This window comes from Mirounga angustirostris, unplaced genomic scaffold (genome assembly GCF_029215605.1).
Source record: "Mirounga angustirostris isolate CCGP_5_RB_7025 unplaced genomic scaffold, mMirAng1.0.hap1 SCAF_1, whole genome shotgun sequence".
In the NCBI taxonomy this organism is placed as follows: Eukaryota; Metazoa; Chordata; class Mammalia; order Carnivora; family Phocidae; genus Mirounga; species Mirounga angustirostris.
Window position 1 is genome coordinate 213,281,986 of NW_026991709.1, and position 24,132 is coordinate 213,306,117.

The window sequence follows — 24,132 nt, forward strand, 5'->3', positions numbered from 1 at the left end:
TAAAGGGCTTGGCACACAGCAGCCGCTTAGGAAGCATCCAGTGTGGTCATCTGTGCCCCCTAAACTCTCATGCCTGCCCCTTCCTCTGCCTTCCCATGAACTCCCCCAAAAATGACACACCCAGCTGCAAGGAGAGGTGCCTTTATTCCCCATGAGCCCTCGAGGTACATGAGGACAAGATTGCCTCCTGCCCCCCATTTCTCCACCTCCTGCCCACATGCCCCCTCCACACACACACCCAGCTTTCCACTCCACAGACCTAGGATCTGCTTACACCTCCCAGAGCCAGGCCCAAGTGAAACTAAAGCCCCTGTTTCCACTCTCCCTACTCCCCCCACCCCTACCTGCTGGGGGAATGAGGTCACCTGCTGCTTCCAGGGGACCCAGGCTGGGAGGGGCCAGAGACAGGATGGGGGGATCTTGGAAGCCAAAACTGTGTCACCCTCAAGCTACAGCTCCCCTTGGTGGGGGAGGGGCTCTGACCCCCAAGGAGCAGGCCCTGACTCCTTGAGCGTGTGGGAGGGGACAGGCCTCTGGGCTAGGGATTCAGGGGTCTGGGAATGCAGGAGGACTGCCCTGGGGGCAGAACTAGAGATGACAGATATGGTGGGTGGGGTGGACTTCCGGGGTCCTAGCTGGGGCTTGGGGAAGAGGACCGGTTTCTGGGGGGCTGACGGGATCTGTGGCTGTGGGGCCAGGTGGGAAGTTGGTGAGCTTCGGCCCAGGCCAGTGTTGGCCTGCGTTCCATGTACCAGATCATGGGGCTGGGGCTGCGGCTGAGAGACTGTGCTAGGGCCCAGAGTTGGAGCTCTGCGTGGTGGGCCTAGGGGCTGATGCTGGGCTGGGCGAGTGAGATCAGCCTCGGTTCTAGGGTCAAGGCGAGGGGTCTGTAGGTGGAGCCCATTTCTAGAGCTGAGCTGGATCTTTGAGCTGGTCTGGGTTCTGGAGCTGGTCTGGGTTCTGGAGCTGGACTGGGTTCCAGAATAAGGTTGGGTTCTGGAACTAAGGTAAGTTCCAGAGCTGGGCTGAGTTCTTGAACTGCTCTGGGTTCCAGACTTGGGCTGGATCTCAGGGCTGAGCTGAATCCGAGAGCTGGGCTGGGTTCTGGAGCTGAGCTGGGCTCCAGAGCTGGGCTGAATTCTTGCACTGGGCTGGGTCTCTGAGGTGGGCTGGGCTCCAGAGTTGAGCTGCGTTCCAGAACTGATCAGGGTTCTGGAGCTGGGTTGGGTTTCAGAGCTGAGCTGCATCTCAGAGCTGAGGCAGGTCTCAGAAGTAAACTGGGTTCTCGAGCTTAGCTGGGCTCCAGAGCTGGGTTGAATTCTTACACTGCTCTGGATCCCAGAGCTGGGCAGGGTCTTGGAGCTGAGCTGGGTTCCAGAACTAGTCTGGGTTCTGGAGCTGGGTTGAGTTCCAGTAAGAGGCTGGATTCTAGAGCTGAGGTGAGTTCCAGAGCTGGGCTGCATTCTTGAACTGGGCTGGCTTCCAGAGATGGGCTGTGTCTCAGAGCTGAACTGAATCCTGTGACTGAGCTGGGTCTCAGAGTTGAGCCAGGTCTCAGGGCTAGACCGAGTTCTGGAGCTAAGGTGGGCTTTAGAGCTGGGTTGGATTCTTACACTGCTCTGGGTCCCAGAGCTGGGCTGGGTCTTGGAGCTGAGCTGGGTTCCAGAACTGGTCTGGGTTCTAGAGCTGGACTGGGTTCCAGAAACAGGCTGGGTTCTGGAACTAAGGTAAGTTTCAGAGCTGGGCTGAGTTCTTGAACTGCTCTGGGTTCCAGGCTTGGGCTGGGTCACAGGGCTGAGCTGAATCCTGGAGGTGGGCTGAATGCTTGCACTGGGCTCAGTCTCTGAGGTGGGCTGGGTCTCAGGTCTGAGCTGCGTTCCAGAACTGATCAGGGTTCTAGAGCCGGGTTGGGTTTCAGAAACAGGCTGGGTTTTAGAATCACTCTGGGTTTCCAAGTTGGGCTGTGTCTCAGGGCTGGAGTGAATCGTGGAGCTGGGCTGGGTTCCAGAGATGGAGTGAATTCTCGAACTTATCTGGGCTCCAGAGCTTGGCTGAGTTCCAGAGCTGGTCTGCTTCCCAAAGTCTGGCTGAATACCAGAGCTGCCTTGGGCTGTGGCTTGGAGCTGGTATCTAGAACTTGGTAGGGTTTCCGAGATGAGCTGAGTTCCAGAAGTTGACTGAGCTCCTGGACAAGTCTGGGTCCTGGAGCTGGGCCTGCTTTCAGAGCTAGACAGATTTGCAGAGATTACGTCTGTTGCTGCATTGGTCTGGGTCCCAAGGCTAGACTGGATTCCAGAGTTTAGCTGGGTTCTTGAACTCAGTGGGGTCTCAGCAACTGACTGTGTTTGGGAGCTGGATGGGATTTCAGACCCAGTCTGTGCTTCAGAATTGAGCTGAGTTCTGCAGCTGGGTGGAGTGCCTGAGCTGGACCGAGCTCTGGAAATTGCCCAGGTCTTAAAATTGTTCTGGGTCCCAGAGTTAGATGGCATTCTAGAGCTGGTCTGCGTTCTGCAGTGAGAGCGGGGCTCGGCATCAGGCTTAGCTCTGGAGGCAGGCCTTGCCTCAGAAATGGATGGGGTTCCAGAGCTTGTCTGAATTCTGGAGATGGGCCTGGTTGTAGCACCAGGGTGGGGTCTAGAACTGGACTCAGTCTCTGAGCTGAACTCATCACTGGAACCAGACCAGGCCCCAGGATGGGGGTGGGTACTTGAGTGCAGTTGGGTTTTAGAGCAGGGCTGGGATCTGGGTCTGGACTGAGCTGCAGCATGCATCTGGGCTCGTGAGCAGGGTTGGGTTTGGGAGCCATCTTCCAGTCCTGAACTGGTGTGGCTACTGTTGCTGGACTGTTTCTGGAGTCTGAGCTGGGCTCCAGAATTAATGGGAGTTCCTGAGCTAGACCGGGTGTCTAGGTATGGCTGAGTCATGGGGTTGTCTTGAGTTCCAACATCAGACTGAGTTTTATGGAAGGGCTTGGTCATAGATCTGGGCTGGCTTCCAGAACTGGGACTGATCTCAGAGCTGGGCTGTGTCTTAAAACTTATCTGGGATCCAGACCTTAACTTGATTTCGGAGCTTGGTTTAGCTTCAGAGCTGTCTTGGGTTCTAGGAAAGGGCTGGGTTTTGGAGCTGGGTTGGGTCTCAGAACTAAATTGCATTCTAGCGATGAACTTTGTCTCAGGGTTGGCCTGGGGTCTAGAACAGGGCTTGGTCTCAGAGCTAGGCTTAGTCTCATAACTGAGCTTGGTTCTAGAGCAAGACTTGACCTCAGAGCTGGGCTTGGTCTCAGAACTGGTAGGGGTTCTAAAGGTGAACTTGGTCTCAGAGCTGGCCTGGGGTCTGGAGGGGGGCTGAGTTTTTGAGCTGGGTTGGGTCTCAAAAGTGGATTGGGTTCCAGAGATAAACTCAGCCTCAGAGCTAGCCTGGAGTCTAGAGTAGGGCTTGGCCTCAGAGCTGGGATTGGTCTTGAAATTGGTAGGGGTTCTAGAGGTAAACTCGGTCCCAGAGCTGGCCTGGGCTCTAGAGCGAGGATGGGTCTCAGATCTGGGCTGGGCTCTGGTGCAGAGGTGGGCTTCGGGAACTGGCCAGGAGGGCTGGGGCAGGGGGCTGGGCTCTGGGCTGGGGCTGCGCTCGGCCCCAGGGCAGACTAGCCACAGGCCTCCCTGGCCTCGCCTATGGCGGCCCACACCTCCACCACAAACTCGTCCGGGAAGGCGAACTCGCCCAAGACGGAATCTAAACGGTGTGCAAATTCCTGGACGCTCAGCGTCTTCTTGGAGGTGTCCACCATGGTGGATGCTGCAGGCCAAGCAGGAGGGAAGGCTGGTGAGGGTGCTCCTTGGGCCGTGACTTCCTCCTGGGGCCTCTGACTCCTCCCTGTGGGCTGTCCTCCCCCCAGGGTCCACCCAGCTTACCCTGGCCCCTTACCCAGCTCTGGGTCCCGAATGCCCATGTAACTCTCCAGCAGGTCATCCACCCTCCGTGATGCTTCCTCCTCAAATTTGCTGGGCTGGGGCGGGGAACAGCAGAGGGTCAGAAGTCTGGGATCCCTCCAGCCCAGCCCCTCCGCAGGCCCCACCCCTGCGGTGAGAGCGGAGCGGAGAGTCAGCACTCTGTGCCAGCACTCCCATCCTGCCTTGCATGGAGGACCCATTTTGCGGGTAGGGGAGCCGGCTGGACAAAGGAGAGGGTCTTACCCAAGGTCCCACTGAGTCAGCTGAATGCTCCGTGTAAGAGCGCCTGAAGACTCCCTTCCCCTTCACTCACCACTTCCTCCACTGAGGCAGACCCCCCAGAACGAAGACGCAGGGTCTCCCTCCCACTGGTCACCTTCGGTTCCATGGGGCATTTGCTGCCCCTGCTCCTCTGGGCGATCATATCTGGAGGGGACAGAGCGGGGGAGGGGCATGTGTTCTGGGCGGATCCACATCTGCGTAAGCCTCAGAGGTTACCAGCTGAGCCTTTCTAGAATCTTCTTATCCTTCAAAGCCCCCTTATGTCCATGGGTGAATCTTCAGAGACCCAGCTTGAGAATCCCCCCGAATCACCCTCCTCTTTTTTATTTATTTTTATTTTTTAATGTTTTTTAAATAATCTACTCCCAGCATGGGGCTCGAATTCACGACCCTGAAACCAAGAGTCACGTGTTCCCGGACTGAGCAGGCCAGACATCCCCGTCCCTCCTGCTTTGTTTTGTTTTGTTTTGTTTTTGAAGATTTTATTTATTTATTTGACAGAGAGAGACACAGCGAGAGAGGGAACACAAGCAGGGGGAGTGGGAGAGCGAGAAGCAGGCTTCCTGCCGAGCAGGGAACCCCATGTGGGGCTCGATCCCAGGACCCCGGGATCATGACCTGAGCCAAAGGCAGACACTTAACGACTGAGCCGGCCAGACACCCTTGTCCCTCCTGTTTTTAAAATGACTCTCTCTAGAAGGGACTGCTTGAGATCCTCCTGTAGCCAGAGGGTCAATCTAGAAAAGACTTTGTCTAGAATTCAGTCCTAACGTTTGGGCATGGCTCTTGGAGTCCATTGCTCTGCTAAAGGGCAGATCTGGAACCCCACCCTGTCCCATTCTCCCTGGGACCTCTCTCCAGATGTGCCCGGGAGTTTCTAGAACCTCTTGCTGGAGAACAGCACTACTCAAAGGGCCAGTCCATAATTAAATAAGAGAGTGGTGCCGGAATGGAAAGCGACAGGCTGGTTCCGTCCTTGAGAAAGTCGTGCTGTAAAAAAACGACCTGCTGCTAAACAGGATGGTCTACATTCTAAAGCAGAGGTTCTCAACCCCAGGGCAGGGGTGGGTGATTTTGCCCCCAGGTGACATTGATGATATCTGGAGACAGTTTGGTTGTTACGACCTGATGGCTGCCATTGGCATCTGCTGGCTCAAAGCCAGGGGCGCTGCTCAGCATCCTATGGTGCACAGGATGGTCCGCACTGCAGAGATGAGTTGGCCCATATATCACTACTGCTGAGGTGGAGAAACCGTCCTCGAGAGCAAGTCCCTTGTCTCATGCACGGACAGGTCACAGACTTCTCTTTGAAAAGCACCATTCTCAGGGTGCCTGGGTGGCTCAGGAGGTGAAGCATCGGCCTTGGGCTCAGGTCATGATCTCAGGGTCCTGGGATCGAGTCCTGCATTGGGCTCCCTGCTCAGCGGGGAGTCTGCTTCTCCCTCTGCCACTCCCCACCCCTCGTTCTCTCTCTCTCTTAAATAAATGAAATGTTTTTTTTAAAGCACCATTCTAGAACTCACTTGGAAAAACATTCTCTAAAATCATAGCCTAAAAGCAGTACTTTAAAAGCTCCTAGCCAGGTTACAAAATAGGTCCAGACACCTCCTCATCCTATCCCCATCTTTCCAAACTCCCCTGCCCCCATCCCTGGATTGACTCTAACAATCTAGAAACTACCTACCCATTCCTGACACCGTGCCAGAAGCCCCCTGTCATGTCACCAGAGGCGTCTAGAACCTTCCATCCTGTCCCATTCCCCTCACCCCCCCACGCTCCCATCCTCCACTGTGTTCACTGGGCATCCAGAGAACCCGCTTCTGGAAGAGCTCCTCACCACCACCCCACCTGCCCCCTGGACCCCAGGTGGCCCTCACCGAAGGCTCTCTTGGGCTGCACCAGGCGCAGGGTGAAGGGCTGGGACTTGGGCAGCTCCCGGAGCATCTTGGCTACCTCGTAGTGGCGACAGCCCACGATGGAGTGGTCGTTGATGGCCTCAATGCTGTCGCCCACGCACACAGCCTGGATCCGGTTGATGATGCTGCCCTCCTTGATCCTCTGCAGGGACCCAGAGTCACTCACGAGGCCACCCCAGCCACCCTCCTCGGCTTCCCAGAGCCCAGGTTAACCAGACAGGGGCAGTGGCTCATCCCAGGTCCCCGAGCACGCAGGTAGTCACCCGCCCTCCGGGGGCACCTTGATGAAGGCGTAGCCGGCCCCATTGTCCGTGATGGTCAGTCCCAGGGCATCTTCGGTCTTAGTGACCTCCACCTCCTTGGTCTCGCCGCGCACGTGAGCAAAGATAAAGTCCTCCAACCCTATCTGGCCGCCCAGGAGTTTCTGCATGTCCACTTTGTGGCTGTTTAGGGTACAGAATAAGATCTGTCCCAAGGGGAGGGGGAGCGCAGAATTAAGGACAGCGCTCATCACCCTCTGTCTGTGCAGAACAACCAGGGTGATGGGTTCAGGAGCCTGAGAGGGAAACCGAGGCACAAGGAGGCATGAAACTGGCCTGGTTACCCAGCCACCAGGATCCCAGTCCACCAGAAAACGCGGGGCATGGGACCCTCAGAATGGGGTGGGGTACAAGAAGGAGTCTGAGACCCTCAGGATGGGGAGCAGGGAGCTGTGGGCAGGAAGAGACCCCTCCCTCACCCCTAAGACTTTCAGTTTTAACCCGTTGGTGCCCTGACATCCCAGACCAACTTGTTCAGTCGATTCTGAATCTGCTGGCGCCCCCTGGGGGCTACGAGTCGTACAGCCCAGCAGCCCAGGCCCTGACCCCACCCCCACCCCCCCACCCCCGGGCCTCGGACTTCGCACCTGGAAGGGGGCTGCCTGGAACCCCAGCCCCCAGCCGCGCCCAGGAACCACAGAGGCGCTTACCCGAGGGCTGGGATCCACTGTTAGCTGGTTCAGCGCAGTGGGTTCCTGGACAAGCTAAGGATCCACTCACCCTAACCCGGGCTCCCCTTTTGCGCAGGGCCTGCGAAGAGGTTCTCTGGGGTATGGGAACCCCAGGATCTGATGGGTGTGTCTCTGAGATCTGGTGATCGGATCCCCTCCATCCGAGGAGGGGGGATCCGGGGCCCCCAGTCCCGGGTTCCAGGCTCCACCCCTATCCCGGGTCAGATGGGTGGGCCTCTGGCGCCGGGAGGGGTGGAGCGGGGGTTCGGGGGTCCTCACCTCTGTGGGCGAGATCCCGAAGGCCTCGGCGATCTTGGCGTAGAGCTCGCGGACGTTGGTAAAGCCCTCGATCTTGCCCGTGGGGCTGCCGTGCGCCAGCTGCGTGCGGAAGACCAGGCGCGGACGGGCGCGGGGCGCGGCTGGGGGCTCCGCGGGCGAGGGCGGGGGCGCGGACGGGCGCGGGGCCTCGGCACCCCGGGTCTCTTGGGCCGCGGCGCTCTCCATGGCAGGAGGAGCTGGGCCACCCCGGCCACCGCCACAGCCGTCGCCGCCGGATCCGCCGCTTCCTGCAGCCTCCCCTCCCCCGGCCCAGGGCGTGACAGCCGAGCCGCTGGGGTAAGGGGATCCGGGAATCCGAGCCGCCCGGGAAGGCGACACCGCGGGCTGCGGAGGGGGGTCTGGCCCCAGGTGTCCGGGCCCTGCCAGGGCCAGCCAGCTGCGCGCTCCTGGGGGACGCCGGGCAGTCCCCCAGGGGCCTGAGCTGCAGACTGGGGAAAAACAGGGATCACCAATGAGGACATAAACAGCTGAGCGTGAGGAGCGCTCACTGTCTGCTAGGCGCGCTCATTTAATCCTTGCAACAACCCTAGAAGGGGGCAGGACAGCCATACCCTGTCCCTGCTTCGACACATCCTTCCAGTGCTCAGTCCTTCCCGGGGAGGTAAAAGCCCAAGTCCACCCTGAGGCCCACCAGGCCCTGCACAACATGCCCCGTCCCCCCCACCACCCTACCCTCCTCCCCATCTCCCCCTCGCTCCTGCTACTCCAGCCATACCGGCCTCTTTGCCTTTTCTCTAATGCCAGGCTGGGTCCTGCCACAGGGCCTTTGCACATGCTGTTCTTTCTGCCTGAACGCCATCTCCCAAGTCATCCACCTGGTTTCCTCCCTCACCTCCCTCAGCTACTTGCTCAAATGTTGCCTCCTCCTTCCACCTCTCAATCTCTTTTCCCGGATTTTTCTCCCTGGTATCAAGCACTACCTGATAGATCAGCTGTTTACTTACTCATCTTGTATCCTGACTGTCCCCACCACTAGAATGTTAGCTGCAGGAGGGCAGGGGTTCTGGTCTCTTTTTCCCCCTGCCGTATCCCGGTGCCCCGTGCCTGGCAGACAGCAGGCACTCAGGCAATCTTTGGTGAGGGAATGAATGAACCCCCAGGTTACAGATGAAGAAGAAGGGAAGGAGGCTGTGGGCACCAGGAAGCATCTGTAAGAATCCCCTGGGACCACAGCACGGAGGCATCCAACAAGAATTTCGGCTCTTATAATAAACAGCAATGGAATGCCATATAGTGGTGCAAAAGAGGGGCCTCCCGCCTTGGGAGAATCTCAGAAACCAAGCGTTAATGGGAAAAGGCAAGTTGCAGAAAGCTTTGGACACTGTTAAGAAAATGTGTCAAGTTTAAAAGCCCGCAAAACACGACACACATTATGACATGGATGAGCCTTGAACACACGACGCCCAGGGAGGGAACCAGACACGGAAGGCCACACAGGGTGTGAGTCCACGTGGGTGACACGCCCAGAACAGGCTCATCCACGGACGGGAAGTGGGTTTGTTTCTGTCAGGGGCTGAAGGAGGTGGGAGGGGCAGTGACTGCTAAGGGGTACAAGGCTTCTCTTTAGGGTGACGGAAGTGTTCTGGAATTAGATTGTGCTGATGGTTGCACAAGTTCGTAAATATACTAGAAACCAGAGAACTGTACACTTTAAAAACCTTTAAGAACTGGGGCGCCTGGGTGGCTCAGTCGTTGAGCGTCTGCCTTCGGCTTAGGTCATGATCCCAGGGTCCTGGGATCGAGCCCCACATCGGGCTCCCTGCTCGGCAGGAGGCCTGCTTCTCCCTCTCCCACTCCCCCTGCTTGTGTTCCCTCTCTCGCTGTGTCTCTTTCTGTCAAATAAATAAAAATCTTTAAAAAAAAAAAAACCTTTAAGAACTGAACAAGAAAACCAAACCCTGTCAAAACGGTACTCTTCTAGGAAGACATACTTACGTGCTACAGTAGATAAAGACTTGCCTGATAAACTCCAAATTTGGGATGGGGGTACCTGTGCCGGGGGGGGGGGGACAAGGGACCTGGGGTGGGGAGGTGACAGTATCTGGTTGTGTTTGTCTCCCGGGGCAGCCATAACAAAGGCCCACAAGCTGGGGGGCTTAAAACAACAGGGATTTACTCTCTCTGTTGGGGGGGGGCCCGAAGTGTGACATCAGCTTGTCAGCAAGACCACGCTCCCTCTGAGACCTCGGCAGAGCCCCTCCCTGCCTGTCCTAGCTTCTGGTGGTGGCTGGCACTCCTCGGCGCTTTCTGGCAGCTTGCATTGTTCCCATTTCTGCCTCTGTGGTCACATGGCTGTCTCCTGTGTCTGTGTCCGAATCTTTATCTTCTTATAAGGACACCAGTCATATTGGATCAGGGGCCCACCCTACTCTGCGATGACCTCATCCTAACTAATTATATCTGCAATGACCCTATTTCCAAATAAGGTCACATGCTGAGGACTGGGGTTTAGGGCTTCAGCGTATCTTTTGAGGGGACATGATTCAACCTGATACAGGCATTTGTCTAATTATTCTCCCCCAATATTTAAGATGTCTTAAATATTGCATTACACAAAAAGTCTCAGAGAGGATTCCTCAGTCAGGCAAGCGCAGAATCCCCCTAGGAGCAGCAATTCCATTCCTGGGAGGTAGTTTGCAGAAGTGAAAGCAGGTGTTCAAACACCTGTCACACACTATACACAGCAGGACTCAAAGGAGCCGGAAGGTGTAAACGACCAAAATGTCCATCAATGGGTGAAGGGATAAACAAAATGTGGTCCGTCCACATATTGGAATATTATTCGGTCACGAAAAAGAGGAAGGGGCCCACACGCACGGCCCTGGGAATGGACCCCGAGCCCACGACGCTCAGGGAGGGAACCAGACACAGAAGCCACACGGGGTGTGAGTCCACATGGGTGACACGTCCGGAACAGGCTCATCCATGGACGGGAAGGGGACTCGCGGGGGCCGGGGCTGGGGAGAAGGTGGGGAGTGACCGTTGATGGGGGCGGGGATGCTCAGGGAGGGAACCAGACACGGAAGGCCACGCGGGGTGTGAGTCCACGTGGGTGACACGTCCGGAACAGGCTCATCCGCAGACGGGAAGGGGGCTCATGGAGGCCGGGGGCTTGGGGAGGGCAGGCCTGGGACGCCCAGCAGGGGCATCTTGGGGGCCCTGGGCACATCTTCTAGCCCACCTCCCACCCCACCCCCCCAAAAAAACATTCACAGGCTTGGAAATTCAAATTCCACTTTTTTTACTTAAAAAGTCCAGATTGAGCAAAGGTAGAGGATGCCTCTGCAAGGGTCCCTCATCTGGATGAGGGAGGGGAGGGTCAGTACCAGCCCCCCCAATTCTGGGGTGCAGGAATCTGAGGGCCAGAGGGTCCCGCCCCAAGTATGAGAGCATGTCCCTGCAGCGTGCCTGCCTGGGGCGGGGGGGGGGGGGGCACCTGTGGTGAGCACCTGCTGGGGGTCCCAGCGGGTCGGGGGTGGGGTTTTCTACCTTGTCCCTGGGCCGGTCCTCGAGATCCGGTGTAGCAGGTATAACCGTCCCCACCCTGGGCGTGCCAGTGGCTGTGGGTCCCCTTGTGTCCTGGGTTCCGCAGCCCCTGTGCGGCTCCCACGTCCCTGTAGTGTGATGTGCAAGGGGAGCAGGCCTTGCTGGGCCTTGGGGCTCCGGGTTCTAGGCGTGTCATGTACAGCAGGTGATTTTTCTGGGTTCAGGGTGCTGGGGGAATTGAAAGCTAGAGGGATGCTGTAGCAATTTAATTTTAGGGGGGCTGGAGCCCCCAAGGTGCAGGATTGGGCATGGCCCCAAAAGGTGGACCCCCAATCCTCCTCCATGGGGTGGAGAAGGGGCCATGACCAAAGCTTGGTCTTCTCTGGATCCGTGGGGCGGCGGACACCCTCATAGGTGCTCACTGTGACAGGAGAGAAGGGGGGGACTCGTGATGGGGAACCCCCATCTTTTATCAGCCCTGACCCCCAGGATGGGGATCACCATAGGCCACCAACCCTCAGTTCTTCCAAACAGATGCCATGGTGGGGGCCAGGAGTCCATCCCACCTAGCCAGGACAGCTGGAAGCCACCCAGAAAAACCCACGAGCAGCTGGGGGGACGTTCTCGCCCCCCCAGTGGATCCCACCGGCCAAGAGGGATTGGCATTTCCCGCCCAGCAGCATTCATAAAGTCCCCGATCTGATCGGCGCCCCCCAGCGGTCTGGCCACTGGTCGCCTGTATCAAATAAGCCCCACCTGGTAGATCCCGTGTGGGCGGTGGCCTCGGAATAAGATCCCGCAGCCGGATCCCACCCGGCAGCGCCCAGACTCCGGGACCCCCGTCGGAGGCCGAAATCCAGTCATTTCCGCGGGGCCCAAGGCAGGTCTAGCCTCAGGCAGCCCCCCCAACCCCCAGGCAGGGAGGCCCCATCCGGGCCGAGCAGAGCCCGGGGGCGACCCGCCCCGTCACACACCTGGCGACCTGGGCCAGGATCTCCTTGATGCGGACGATGAGCTTCTCGTGCTGGGCGGGGTCGCGCTCGATGGCGCCGTGCAGCCGAGCCATGTAGAAGTCCAGAGTGCCGAGAGTGGGCGTCTCGCCCGTGCCTGGAGAGGACAGGGACCGGTCACCGGAGCCCAGCGGGGGAGTCGATGCGGCCGGGGCCCCACAGGAGCAGAGGTCAGAGGGCGGGGGGGGGTCTCCAAGGGCAGGGTCCCGGGGAGGGGGCCAGAGGCGCGGCGCGTCGGGGGGGTCGGGTGGGGCAGCGGGACGTCTAGACCCGGAAAAGGCAAGGTCAGCTGTGGGCGGGGGGCATTAGACGGAAAGTGGTGAGGGCGAGGCCGTGGGCGGAGGGGGGCTTACAAACTGGGGAGGAGGAAGTAGCCAAGGTCAGCTGAGGCCAGAGCGCGAAAGGCCGGAGGGGAGGGGGGGTCGCGGGCAGGGGTCAGCGAGGGCGGGCGCGTGCTCTGCTCACGAGAGGGAGGAGTCATTCGGTGCAGGAGTCGCACGGCCGGGGGCGGGGCTGGCGGGGTTTCTGGGCTAGGGGCTCAAGGCGGTAGGGGTCCAGGCTCGACGCGGCTGGGGGCGGGGCCAGGAGGTGGAGCCGGCGGGGCGGAGCCCGCCAGGGACGGGGCGGGGCGGGGCGGGGGCGGGGCCCGACGGGGGCGGGGCCTCCGCACCCGGCACCGGCAGCGAGGCGAAGCTGGCGGTGAGCGCCTGGCGCACGGCCTGGAGCTGCTGCTGCAGCGCCAGCGTCCGCCGCTCCTCCAGCGCCAGCTCCTGCTCCAGGCGCTCCCGCGCGCTGCTCATGCTCTGCGTGTGCCTCTGCAGCACGGCGTTCTGCTCCTCGAAGGCCACGTTCATCTTGCGCAGGCGCCGCAGCTCTGCCTCCCGCGCTGCAGCGGGGGGGAGCCGATCAGAGCCTGGAGCTTCCTCCCTGCCCGCTGCTGGGCCTCTGCCTTAGCTGTGTCCCCCCCCCCGACCCCGACCCCCGGGCCGGCTGTCACTGCTCTGCCTCCAGCCCCACACCTCGGTTCGGCTCCGGAGGGTCCGGGGAGGTGGGCGCCTGTGCTTTTTTGAGTGGGTGGTCCGTTCCCCCACCGGCCACCTCCCCCGGCCTTGGCACCCTTTTGGCCCACACACTCTCCCAACACCCACTTCCCCAAGAACCCCTGGTCAGTGCTCACCTTTGTTTTGGTCCAAGAACTCTTCAGTGAAGATGGGGACGTCAAAGGTGGAGAAGCCATCACAGTCCCCACCCTGGGACGACAGGACAAGATGACGAATTTTGGGAGGGGGGGGCAGCCAAAACCCCTCTGGGACGTCCCTCAAGCTTGGGAGGGATTCCTCTGGCCACCTGGGTCGAAGTCCTTTTCCCAACATTCCCACGATGTGGCTGCCCCACTCTGCTTGCACACTTGGAGGAGGGGCACTCCCTTCCTCCCATGAGAGTTGGTCTGGCTCAGCCAGGGCTTAAAGACCTCCAGACCTTTCTCGCCCAGCCATGGTCCTTGGAGCAGGAGTACTTACCTTGTGTCCATTCAAGAGGGTATTCATGAGCCCAGAGCCCGAGTCTTCTGGTGGGGAAGGAGGGCAGGATCAATCAGCCTGGCAGGTCTCCTCTGAGCCCACATATTGCTTTGCGAGTGCCGCCCTCCCCCCACCCCGCCCCGCCTAGCATACCCTTCCCCCCCTAGTTAGCCCTGCTCGTCCTGGGGCAGGCTCCTGCCTAGGCCCCCCAGTGTCTGTGTGCCCCCATGTCAGCGCTGCTCAGCCCTGCCCACTCACAGCTGTCCGCTTAGGTGTCTCTCATCTTCATGGGACCCGGAGTCCCATGGAGGACGGTGGGTGGTCTGCCCAGGGTCACCTGTCTCAGAGCCCGCACCCAGCTGCCTGGGGGCTGGGTCCCTTCCCACCTTTCTTGATCTTCTTTTCCTGGATCTTCTCCGAGCACATCTTGTAGGCTTCTGACTGCTGGTACGCGCGCAGCTCCTTCATGTATTGCTGCTTCTCCCGCTCGGCCTCATCCAGGTACCGCTGGTGGGGGCAGCGGAAGGCTTGGCCCAGCCCAGGGGCAGGGGCGGCAGGCCTCCACGGCCAACACCCCATCTCCATCACTCAGCTCACTATGCCCCCACCTTCCCGTAGCTCCCTATTGTCCTCGGAGACAAAACCCGCCTCCTCGGCCTCCTGCTCAGGGCACTCCCCACCCCCCCCACCCCCCGCCCAAACTCCGCCGCTATAAACCTCTCCCTGTTGTCTCCAGGCTGGGCTGCCCTCCTGCACCCATTTCGCTTGTTGAAATACCACTTAGAGGGCGCAAACTAGTGGTGTGTTTCGTTTCCTTGATATTTTTGCAATTTTAATTACCAGGATTTGAAAATCGGAAGGTATCACATAAAAATCCAGCCCCCACCCCTACATCTTTACACCTATCCATGTTGGTTATTAAGTGTTACGTCGATTCTTGCCTATTGCTACCCTCCCCTCGCTTCAGCCTGCTGGGGAGAGCTCATGGGTGATCAGTTCTCCAGGCGGAAGCAAGGACCCTCCACATTCTGTCCTTTGGGGCATGTGGCTGCAGGGCAGTGTCCGAGTGGGTCGGGGCAAGGTCAGTGGTCCTGGGCCAGCCCCCTCCGTCCACACCTGCTTCTCCGCCGGCTGCAGCTTGCTCCACTCGGCACCCAGCATCTTGGTGATCTCGGGAAAGGGCAGATCTGGGTGGCGTGTGCGAATCTGCTCACGCCGCTCGTTCAGGAAGCGCACGTAGCCCGTGACCGGTGCCTTGGGCCCATTTGGCAGGATCTTCTTCCGCTTCTTGCCCTTGGGCCAGCCACGCTTCTTCACGGGCTGTGAAACCGTACGCGCCGTTGGGAGGGGCCTGGGGGGCTGGGGCAGGCTAGAGGGATGGGCGGGGCCGACCCAGGAGACAGGGACTGGAAGGCCTGTAGGTACGGCCTGGTCAAGGGGCAGGATTGGGAGAGGGCGGGGTTCGGAGGTCCCGGGCACTTGGCATCTGGGATGGGGCTCGCTTGTGGGCGTGGTCTCTGGGATGGGCGTAGCTTCTATGCTGGACGAAAGGCCCACTGGACGACGGGAAGGTACCTCCCACAGGGCAGTGGGCGGAGCTGGTATTGGGCGATGGGCGGGGCCTGGTTTAGTGGCTGTGGATCTCTTGGGGGCGTGGCAGGTGGCACGGGGCGGGGCCTCAGCTTCGGAAGAAAATCTGGACTGTGGGCGGAGCCACGGCGAATTCAAATCTAGCCCGGGGTGGAGCTTCCAGGCTATGGGCGAGCCCCAGAGCCTCCCCCACCACAGCGCAGGGACTCGGGACTCACCTCCTCCTCGTGGGAACCCTTCTCGCCGGCCCGGGGGCCCTCGCCGCGCTCTTGCTTGACAGCCACCACGAAGCCCCCATGCTGTCCCGGAGCCTTGCCGCCCGCCGGCCTGGAGCCATGGGACGCCAGGGTCACCCCCATCCTCACCTCCATCCCCGACCGCGGAGCTGGCACGGAGGGGGCCTGAGTCCTGGGAGCAGGGGTCTGCGGGGGTCATTATCTACGGGACGGGGAAGGAGCACTCGGGGGGCCGGTAGGGACCCCTGGGAGGCACTGGGCCGGGGAGTTGGGGGGAAAGAGGCCGGTGGGGACGCAAGGGGGAGGTCCTGCCCCAGCTGTGTGGGGGGAGTCAAGACCCTGCGGGGCGAGGGGCGAGGGGCCAGGAGCTCCGCAGGGCGGGCGGGAGCTGGGCTGCAGCCCCAAGTGGGCTGGGGGAGGGGATGTCTCACTCACGCGGCGACCGCGCCGGGCTGCTTGGAGCCGTGGGACATGGCCGCTCCCGGCCCCACCTGGAAGGCAGACGCGTGGCCGAGTGAGGGGCGCCCGAGCCGCCGATGGGGTGGCCCGGCGGGGGAGCCCCGGAATGCCGGGCCCGGGGTGTTTGGAGGGGCCGGATCCAGGGGCGGGGAGGCCCTCGAGGGCGGGCGCCCCAGGGATCCTTTGTTGGGCGATCGCCCCCCGGAAGGGCCGGGCCCACCCTCCTCCGGTCCGGGAGGGGCCCCTCCCCGGCCCCAGGACCCCCGCGCCCCCACCCCCTCGCAGGGCCCGGAGTTCCGCGGCTGTTTTCACCTCCAAAGAAACTTTCCCGGACCTCTCCGCTGCTGCGACGCTCCAACCAACCGCCCCGAGCCCGCCCCTGCCGCTCGCCCCGCCCCCGGCATGCTAATACGGCCTCCGCGAGCTGTCGGATTGGGTGCAGTGTTTCCCTGGGGCGTGACCATGCAGATGAAGGTTGGCGCGCCGGTCGGCGATTGGCTGGGACAACCGGGGCCGCGTGGGAGGTGGATAGGGAAGGCTGCGGGCGGGTGCGTCAAGTTCGGCTGCGCTCGGCTGCTCTCGGGACCAATCAGGGCGCTTTGAGGCCTTGCCGGGCGGAGCCCCTTAAAGGGCCAGTAGGCGCGGCTCGGACTCCTCCTCTCCGGGTGAAGGCGAGACCGCCCGCCCCTGCGGGATCCCGGGACCTGCAGGGCCAGATCGGGCGCCTCCCTAGTTGCCATGGAGACGGCGGCCGGTTGCTAGGAAAGGGGGTTAAGGTCCTTCCCCGCAGTGTCTTCCTCTCCCGCCCCAGGACAGGGTAGGACCTGTCTTAGCCTCCTGCAAACCTGGCGGGGAAGTTAGCCATCCATTCACTGAACTTAGGGCCCCCGGCCTCCCGCTGTGCCTAGTCCTGCAGTGAGCCGGCAGGGGCTGCTCTCCCCCTGGGGGCTCAGCTTTCCCTCCTGTGCAATGGGGACCTTGCACGATGTTTAGGACCAGGAGGCTGGGATGCTGCGAAGCTGAGGTCCAGAACTGGGCTGAAAGCATTTGGAAAGAGGAACTGAGACAGGAAGGCTGCAAAGACCTCGTGAAGGTGGAGGGGCAGGAGGCTCTGCTCTGGGATTTGCCCCCCCACCCCCACGCGGCAGCGTGGTCTTATGGCCTGAGCTGGGACTTCCCCTACTCCCAGGGTGACAGTTGTGGTCACTGAATGCTCACGATCTCTTATTAGACCCCAAACAACTGGCCCACATCACCACACTGCCATCTCCCTTCCCTGCTTCCTTGATGTTCCTCAAATACAAATACGTCCATTTCACTTACCCCTTCCCACGGCCTTTGCACCTGGTGTGCCCTTTCCTCCTGATTATCTGCTGGCTCACTGCTTGATCTCCTTCAGGTCTTTGCTCAAATGTCACCTTCTCAATGAGGTTTCCCCCATACACCGTCTTATTTTTTCTCCATATGTTAGTTTCCCCTGTTAAAGAACAAAAAAAAAAAAAAATTTTTTTTTTTTTGTTTTAAGTTTTCTTTATTTAAGTAATCTCTACTCCCAGTGTGGGGCTTGAACTCACCACCCTGAGATCAAGAATCGCATGCTCTATGACTGAGCCAGCCAGGCGCCCCTAAAGACCAAAATTTTAATGGAGTGAATTTGAAGACCTAATGGGCTTTGTTAAGGGATTCATGGATGGGGCAGCATCCCATCTAGCAAGTAGAGGTAAGCTCCAAAGGATCCTACAAAATGGAAGCTTATATAGGAAGCAAGAAGGGGCAAGGACATTCTTACCAAGAGAAGAGAAAGGATTGTGCCTCCTTGCAAGGTCACTTTCCCTTAGCAGGGGGAAGAGCAGGAGGTCGTCTTATGCACATTCTCTCATGTTCCTTTGGGGCAGAGAGGGAAAGTTCCTGACTGACCCATTAATACCTTTCTGGGGGAGGGGTGCCTGGGTGGCTCAGTCATTAAGCGTCTGCCTTCGGCTCAGGTCATGATCCCAGGGTCCTGGGATCGAGCCCCGCCTCGGGCTCCCTGCTCTGCGGGAAGCTTGCTTCTCTCTCTCTCCCTCTACTACTCCCCCCTGCTTGTATTCTCTCACTCTCTCTGTCGAATAAAATAAAGTCTTAAAAAAAAAAAAAATTCTGGGGGAGGTTGAAGCTGCCGTTAGGTTGGTATTAAGCTCCACTTTGGTGACGTGGCCTAAGTGGCTCTTTTATTGGCCTGTGGTTTTTAATACTTTTTTTTTTTAGATTTTATTTATTTATTTGACAGAGAGACACACAGCAAGAGAGGGAACACAAGCAGGGGGAGTGGGAGAGGGAGAAGCAGGCTTTCCACCGGGCAGGAAGCCTGATGCGGGGCTCGATCCAAAAACCCTGGGATCATGACCTGAGCCAAAAGCAGACGCTTGACGACTGAGCCACCCCGGCACCCCATCGCGTTAAAGCACCTAGAACAGTGCCTCTAGGAGCTGCTCAATCCCTATCTGTTGAATATACAAATGAGTGCATACAGTAAATATCTCAGAGGCAAGTGCTTTGGAAAACAGCCAAGCAGTTCCTCAAAACATTAAACATGAAATTACCATGTGATCCAGAAATCCCACTCCTAGAGATAGACCCAAGAGAATCAAGAACACATGTCCACGCAGGAATTTGCACATGAACGTTTACAGCAGCACGATTCACAATGGCCGATAAGTAGAAACAACCCAAATGCCCATCTGTTGGTTAACAGATAGACAAAATGTGGTCCATTCATCTAATAGAATATTAGCGGCCATAAAAAGGAATAAATTAGGGGCACCTGGCTGGCTCAGTCGGAATAGCCTGTGACTCTTGATCTCTGGGTCGTGATTTCGAGCCCCACGTTAGGTATAGAGATTAAGATAAACTTAAAAAAAGAAAAAGGAAGAAATTGCTGATTCATGCTACAACAGGGGTGAACCTTGAAAACATGATGCTCAGTGAAAGATGCCAGTCACAAAAGACTACAAGTGTGTGGCTCCATTCATATGAAATGTCCAAAACAGGCAAATCCATAGAGACAGTAAGTTAGTGGTTGCCTGGGGCTGGGGAATTAGTGGGGATGGGGAATGGGGAGACACTGCTCAGGGGCACGGAGTTTCTTTTTGAGTGATCAAAATGTCCTAAAATTAGACTGCAGTGATGGTTGCATAACTGTAAATATACTGAAAACCTCAGGGGAGCCTGGGCGGCTCAGTCGGTTAAGCGTCTGCCTTCTGCTCAGGTCATGATCCGGTGGGATGGAGTCCTGCGTCAGGCTCCTTGCTCAGCGGGGAGTCTGTTTCTCCCTCTCCCTCTGCCCTACCCCCAGCTTGTTTTCTTTCTCTCTCTCAAATAAATAAATAAAATCTTTAAAAAACCCCCTCAGAATTGCACACTTTAGATGGGTGCATTGTATGTGAATTAAATTTCAATAAACCTGTTCCCCTAAGAGGCAGCCCAGGGCTGAGTAAGATGAGCATGCCTTGGAATCATGACAGACCCGGATTCCAGACCCTGCTCTGTTGCTTCATGGGACACACCACCCTTGCCTCTGATCTGTTAAAAATAATATAGGTAAGAAGTCTAAGCGAGAAGTTGGGGGAAGCCCCGCCCTCCAAGCCCCGCCTCTTTGGCTTGATTGACAAGGTGTTGCGCTAGAACCTGTCCTCCTAAGGAACCACACAAGGAATTCAGAGTCTTCCTGTACATCAAAAAGAGAGGAACTGTTTTGAGATTGACTTTTTAAAAAATACTTTACTTACTTCCTTTAGAGAGAGAGCGAGAGCCCGAGCAGGGAGGAGCAGAGGGAGAGGGAGACAATCTCTAACAGACTCCGCACAGGGTGGGGAGCCGGAAGCGGGGCTCGATCCCAGGACCCCAAGATTATGACCTGAGCCAAAACCAAGAGTCCCATACTTAACTGACTGAGCTACCCAGGCGCCCCTGGGGTTGATTTTGAAAGCAGTTTGCAGCTCTTTGGCATCAAGAAAAATATCTTGCTGCATGGATATTCTCTAGAAAGAATAAAAGTGTCTTCCGTCCAATTCATGCAGTCCATAAACACCCACAGCCCCAAACAAGCAACATATAGAAGCAGCATTTATACTATCTGACTTTACATCCTTCGTGCATTTATTTAACAGCAGATCCTTTCTGCCCCGAAGCTATAAATCATTTTTTTTCTCTCTCTCTTTTTTTTTTTTCCAAGTAGGCTCCACACCCACTGTGGGGCTTGAACTCATGACCCCAAGATCAAGAGTCACCAGCTGCACTGACTGAACCAGCCAGGCGTCCCTTGTTTTTTCTTAGCAACATAAAGTTCTCTCAATACCTAGCCCTCAGTAAGGGCGCCTGGGTGGCTCGGTTATGTGTCCAACTCGTGGTTTCAGCTTCGGTCATGATCTCAGGGTCATGAGATTGAGCCCCGCAAAGGGCTCCGCACTCAGCATAGAGTCTGCTTGGATTTCTCCCTTTCCCTCTCCCTCTGCCCCCTCTCCCCAATCACGTGATCTCTCTCTCTCTCTCAAATAAATCAATAAAATCTTAAAAAAAAAAATACCTAGCCCTCAATAAAACCAGGAACCACAGCTGTCTAAAGTCGTAAATTTCGTTTTAGTTTCTTTGCATTCATTTCTGTGCCTCACTTGGAAATTTGTCCAGTAGGAAGCCTGGTACGGAGTCCCAATTTGCAGTCCCAGAAGTACAAGATCCATTAAGGATGGCTTAAACTTCTGTTTCTGAAATGAACGTTATTTTGCAAATATTGTGCAAATTCATTTCATTTGTATAAAATCAGTGTAGGTAAGGCCGCGGTACGCGCACCATATTCCCCATCACCAGCTTGGTAACACTTCTTACTAAGGCTTTTTCTACGTGCACACACATGCACGCACACGCGCGCACGGACGCGCATGCACACGCACGCACTATATCAGTCCCCTAGGGCTGCTCAAACAAAGCACCGCAAGCCCGGGCCTTAAACAGCAGAAGCGTATGGCGCCGCAGTTCTGGGGCTTAGAAGTCCAACAACAAGGACTCGATCAGAGCTGGTTCCTTCTGCGGTCCTGAGGGAGAGTCAGCCCCAGGCTCTCCCAGCTCCTGGGGGTCGCCGGCCATGCTGGGTGCTCCTTGACTTGCCCAAGCGTCACCCCGATATTTCTGCCTTCATCATCCCTCGGTTTCTCCGTGTGTGTGTGTCCAGCTTTCGCTTTTTATTGGGTCCACAGGGGACTGCTCCAGCGTGACATCATCTTAACTCCCCACCTCTGCAATGACCCTATTTCCAAATAAGGTTGCATTCGAAGGTCCTGGGTGTTAGGGCTGTCACCTACTTGGCGGGAGGGGAGGTTGCAGGGAAGGGGACACAACGTGAAGCACAACACACACACAAATGCAGTGGTCACAGCTGCCCGAAAGAAGGGGTGCGGGTGCGGGGGCCTCAGGCCTCTGAGGAGGAGGCAGCCCCGGCTGCTGTGGGACCTGCAGAAGGTCAGGGAGGTGGCCCCAAGCCCTAGATGTGTGACTTGAGCAATTTACCGAAACTGTCTGTGCCTCAGTCTGCCGCTCCACAAAGTGGGACGATGACTATGTCTGCCTTCAGGAGGTTGTCGCGAGGGTTTAATGAGCTTAATTCATGGTCTCCCTTAGAACTGGGGTCAATGCCACCGGAAGCGGTAGCTGGTTTGGTCCGGGAAGCTGCAGACCCTGTTACAGAGAATTTTCTAGTACAGTGGCTGCCACCCAGGGTAGTTCAGGGGACACTGGACCATGCCCAGAAACATGTTTGGTTGTGACGACTTGCTGGGGGGGGGTGCCCCTGGCTTCTACTGGGTGGAGGCCAGGGGTGCTGCGATGCACAGGACAGCCCCCGACCACAGCGAATGATCTGGTGCCTGTGCAGTCCCAATCCTCACCTGCCTCATCTCCCTTAGGCCACCCTGTGACCCTATTCAGCAGTGCCACTGTCACACCCATTTCACAGAAAGGGAAACTGAGGCTTGGGGGCTGGCCTGAGACTGCCTGGTTTGATCTTGGCTGTGGGCCCCCCACAGCCACCCTGGGATCTAAGGAAGTTCCTGGTTGTTTCCCAGTTTCTAGGAATCCTCCCTCCCCTTCCATCCACCCCGCCTCTCCTCCCCCTCCACCACTCCTAGTCATCCAGAGCCCCTGGAGAGGAGATCAAAGCGAACCCTCCCTTCCTACCTGCAGCTGGACTGGGGCCACCAGGACACCCGATCTCCAGCAGGGGGTGGGGGGCAGCTGGGACGCTCTGGGGACATCAGAGGCTCGGATCTCACTGGACCCCAAGCCTGTCTCTATCCTATCCCGAGGGCAGGGCATTCATCCCTCCTTTCTCACATCCTCCCTTCAGGCAGGACCGTCTCTGATCTTCCCCGCAAATCTCACACGGGCTCTTATGGGGGCATGTGTGCTCTGCACTAGGTTCCCAACCCCTGTAGCCAAGGCCTGCTTTGGAATAGACGCCCCCCATGGCCACCCCCATCCGACTTTTTATCTGACTCTCCCAGCTCCTCTCAAAACCCTCCCATGGCTCCCCAGTGATCTGGAGGTAACGTCCAGACTCTGCCTGCCATTCAATCAGCCCTCCCATGTCTAACCCCTCCAGCACCAGCACCAACCACAGAGGGGCCGGCTCTGCCCCTGCTTCAGACGAGGGGCTTCAGAATTTTGGGGCTCCTGCACTGTTCAGCATGAGGCCAGATCCGCTGAATGAGTGAGTCCAGGAAGGAAGGAGGGAAGGACACAGCTCAGAGGCAGCTCCCTGCCAGGGTCCGCCTTGTTCTTGCCTTCCCCCCACCCCCACCCCCGCGTCCAGGCCAGGAAATATTCACTGGCTCCCACCGGCAGGAAAACCCAGAGATATGTTGGTGTTTCTGCTAAACGCCCCCGCTCCCTGTGCTGGGTCTGCTCGAGGGATGCTCCCTGTGGGTTCCTGACCCACACAGGAGGCTGGTAAGAGTAAACACCGGGCACCTTTTCTCTTCAGGTGGGCCCTCCCCTGTCCGAGAATAAAGAACTCAAAGATGCTGCAGATCACGCGGGGAGCCCAGTTTGGATCCTGAATCTGCCTCTTGTTAGATGTGTGCCCTCTGGCAAGGGACTTCTCTAAGAGCCTGTTTTCTCTGTAAAATGGGCAAGAAGTAGTGTAAGATCCCCTAAGGATGTGGGATGAAAGGAGAGGAGAAATGTAAATACAAAGCTTAGGTGAGGGGCGCCCGGCTGACTCAGACGTGGAGCGTGTGACTCTTGATCTTGCGTGACTCTTGATCTCAGGGTCGTGAGTTCAAGCCCAACCTTGGGGGTAGAGATGATTTAAATCAATAAATAAGAACTTTTTAAAAAAAGATTTTTTTTTGACAGAGAGTGTGTATAGGCAGGGGAAGCAGCAGGCAGAGGCAGAGGGAGAAGCAGACTCCCGCTGAACAGGGAGCCCAACGTAGGGCTCGATCCCAGGACCCCGGGATCCTGACCTGACCCGAAGGCAGACGCTTAACCGTCTGAGCCACCCAGGCACCCCAATAAATAAGAACTTTAAAAAAATGTTAAAGAAACTTAGGCAAGTATTTTTAAATGTCGTGTAAGGCTGAGGCAAGAATTTCTTTAAATCACTTTCATTGCCCCGGAGAAACAGAAGGAGCATGCCCGGCAGGGAGGAAAGAATTGAGATTCTTGTCTCTCCTTATCTCCTCCAAAAGCTGTGACCCCTTATCTCCCCGCTCCCCAGCTAGGTTATCTCGAGTCCCCATTACCCCACCCACATCCAGTTTTCAGGCTCTTTTCCATAAAAAAATGGGTATTGGGGTGGGTGGTCTGCATCAGTGTGGAGTTCTGAGCTAGGACCCCCTTGGGGTGCCGGAGCCTCTGGTTTGTCAGTGGGTTCCTGTCTCCCAGTTTCTGTCTGCAGTTTTGAATCTCTGCCTCCATGCCCACCATACAATCATTGGACAGATATTTCTTGAGCTCCTATGTGCCAGGCATCGGTAGCTGATCCGGTCCCTGCCTTCATGAGGATCATAGTTCAGTGGGGGACACAGTTAAGAGCTGGGGTGGGGGGAGAGCAGATATCGGCCCTGATGGGGGGCAGCCCAGAGTACTGTATGACCAGCAGGGGAGGGGGGGTGATGAGAAGACTTTCTGGCTGAGACTATTAAGAGCTAACAATTATACAAGATTTTATTTTATTTTATTTTTAAAGGAATCTCACCCAACGTGGGGCTGGAACTCAAGACCCTGAGATCAAGAGTCGCACCCTCTATGGGCTGAGCCAGCCAGGCGCCCCTATATGACTTTTAGTGTACATTATACCCATTCTAGATCTGGGAAGACT

The 24,132-nt window shown here is 57.6% G+C and overlaps 2 protein-coding genes across 7 annotated transcripts; both read right to left on the reverse strand.

The window, feature by feature from the left end:
- Positions 1–125: 125 nt before the first annotated feature.
- Positions 126–8,098, reverse strand: GIPC3 (GIPC PDZ domain containing family member 3). 3 transcript variants are annotated; one of them, XM_045863327.3, is made up of 6 exons: positions 7,419–8,093; positions 6,429–6,614; positions 6,110–6,290; positions 4,264–4,376; positions 3,912–4,006; positions 126–3,795 (listed from the first exon to the last, which is right to left on the reverse strand). In XM_045863327.3, the coding sequence occupies exons 1-6, from the start codon at positions 7,641–7,643 to the stop codon at positions 450–452; spliced, it is 4,146 nt and encodes a 1,381-aa protein (XP_045719283.2). In that variant the 5' UTR covers positions 7,644–8,093; the 3' UTR covers positions 126–449. The 3 variants fall into 3 exon arrangements, with proteins under 3 accessions (XP_045719283.2, XP_054361017.1, XP_045719284.1); XM_045863328.3 differs by having other exon boundaries at positions 3,498–3,795; positions 3,925–4,006; positions 7,419–8,092; XM_054505042.2 differs by lacking the exon at positions 6,429–6,614 and having other exon boundaries at positions 7,419–8,098.
- Positions 8,099–10,687: 2,589 nt separating this feature from the next.
- HMG20B (high mobility group 20B) lies at positions 10,688–16,188 on the reverse strand. Of its 4 annotated transcripts, XM_045863376.3 has the most exons (10): positions 16,092–16,188; positions 15,756–15,811; positions 15,303–15,411; positions 14,611–14,814; positions 13,881–14,001; positions 13,495–13,541; positions 13,152–13,224; positions 12,645–12,860; positions 11,939–12,071; positions 10,689–11,385 (listed from the first exon to the last, which is right to left on the reverse strand). In XM_045863376.3, the coding sequence occupies exons 2-10, from the start codon at positions 15,791–15,793 to the stop codon at positions 11,373–11,375; spliced, it is 954 nt and encodes a 317-aa protein (XP_045719332.1). In that variant the 5' UTR covers positions 15,794–15,811; positions 16,092–16,188; the 3' UTR covers positions 10,689–11,372. The 4 variants fall into 4 exon arrangements, with proteins under 4 accessions (XP_064430911.1, XP_045719332.1, XP_064430912.1 ...); XM_064574842.1 differs by lacking the exon at positions 16,092–16,188 and having other exon boundaries at positions 15,756–16,085; XM_064574841.1 differs by lacking the exons at positions 15,756–15,811; positions 16,092–16,188 and having other exon boundaries at positions 10,688–11,385; positions 13,495–13,538; positions 15,303–15,470.
- Between the last annotated feature and the right edge of the window lie 7,944 nt (positions 16,189–24,132).

Excerpts from the sequence above, each read along its gene's own strand:
- HMG20B (XM_064574840.1), bottom strand. The coding sequence starts at position 15,455 with ATGGAGGTGAGGATGGGGGTGACCCTGGCGTCCCATGGCTCCAGGCCG. Across the intron at positions 12,861-13,151 it reads GTTCTTGGACCAAAACAAAG|CGCGGGAGGCAGAGCTGCGG; the intron begins GTGAGCACTGAC and ends CCCCCGCTGCAG. Across the intron at positions 12,072-12,644 it reads CGCCTCGCTGCCGGTGCCGG|GCACGGGCGAGACGCCCACT; the intron begins GTGCGGAGGCCC and ends TGTCCTCTCCAG.
- GIPC3 (XM_045863327.3), bottom strand. The coding sequence starts at position 7,643 with ATGGAGAGCGCCGCGGCCCAAGAGACCCGGGGTGCCGAGGCCCCGCGC. Across the intron at positions 6,291-6,428 it reads CCGGCTACGCCTTCATCAAG|AGGATCAAGGAGGGCAGCAT; the intron begins GTGCCCCCGGAG and ends GGGTCCCTGCAG. Across the intron at positions 3,796-3,911 it reads GAGCTGGGTAAGGGGCCAGG|CATCCACCATGGTGGACACC; the intron begins GTAAGCTGGGTG and ends CTTGGCCTGCAG.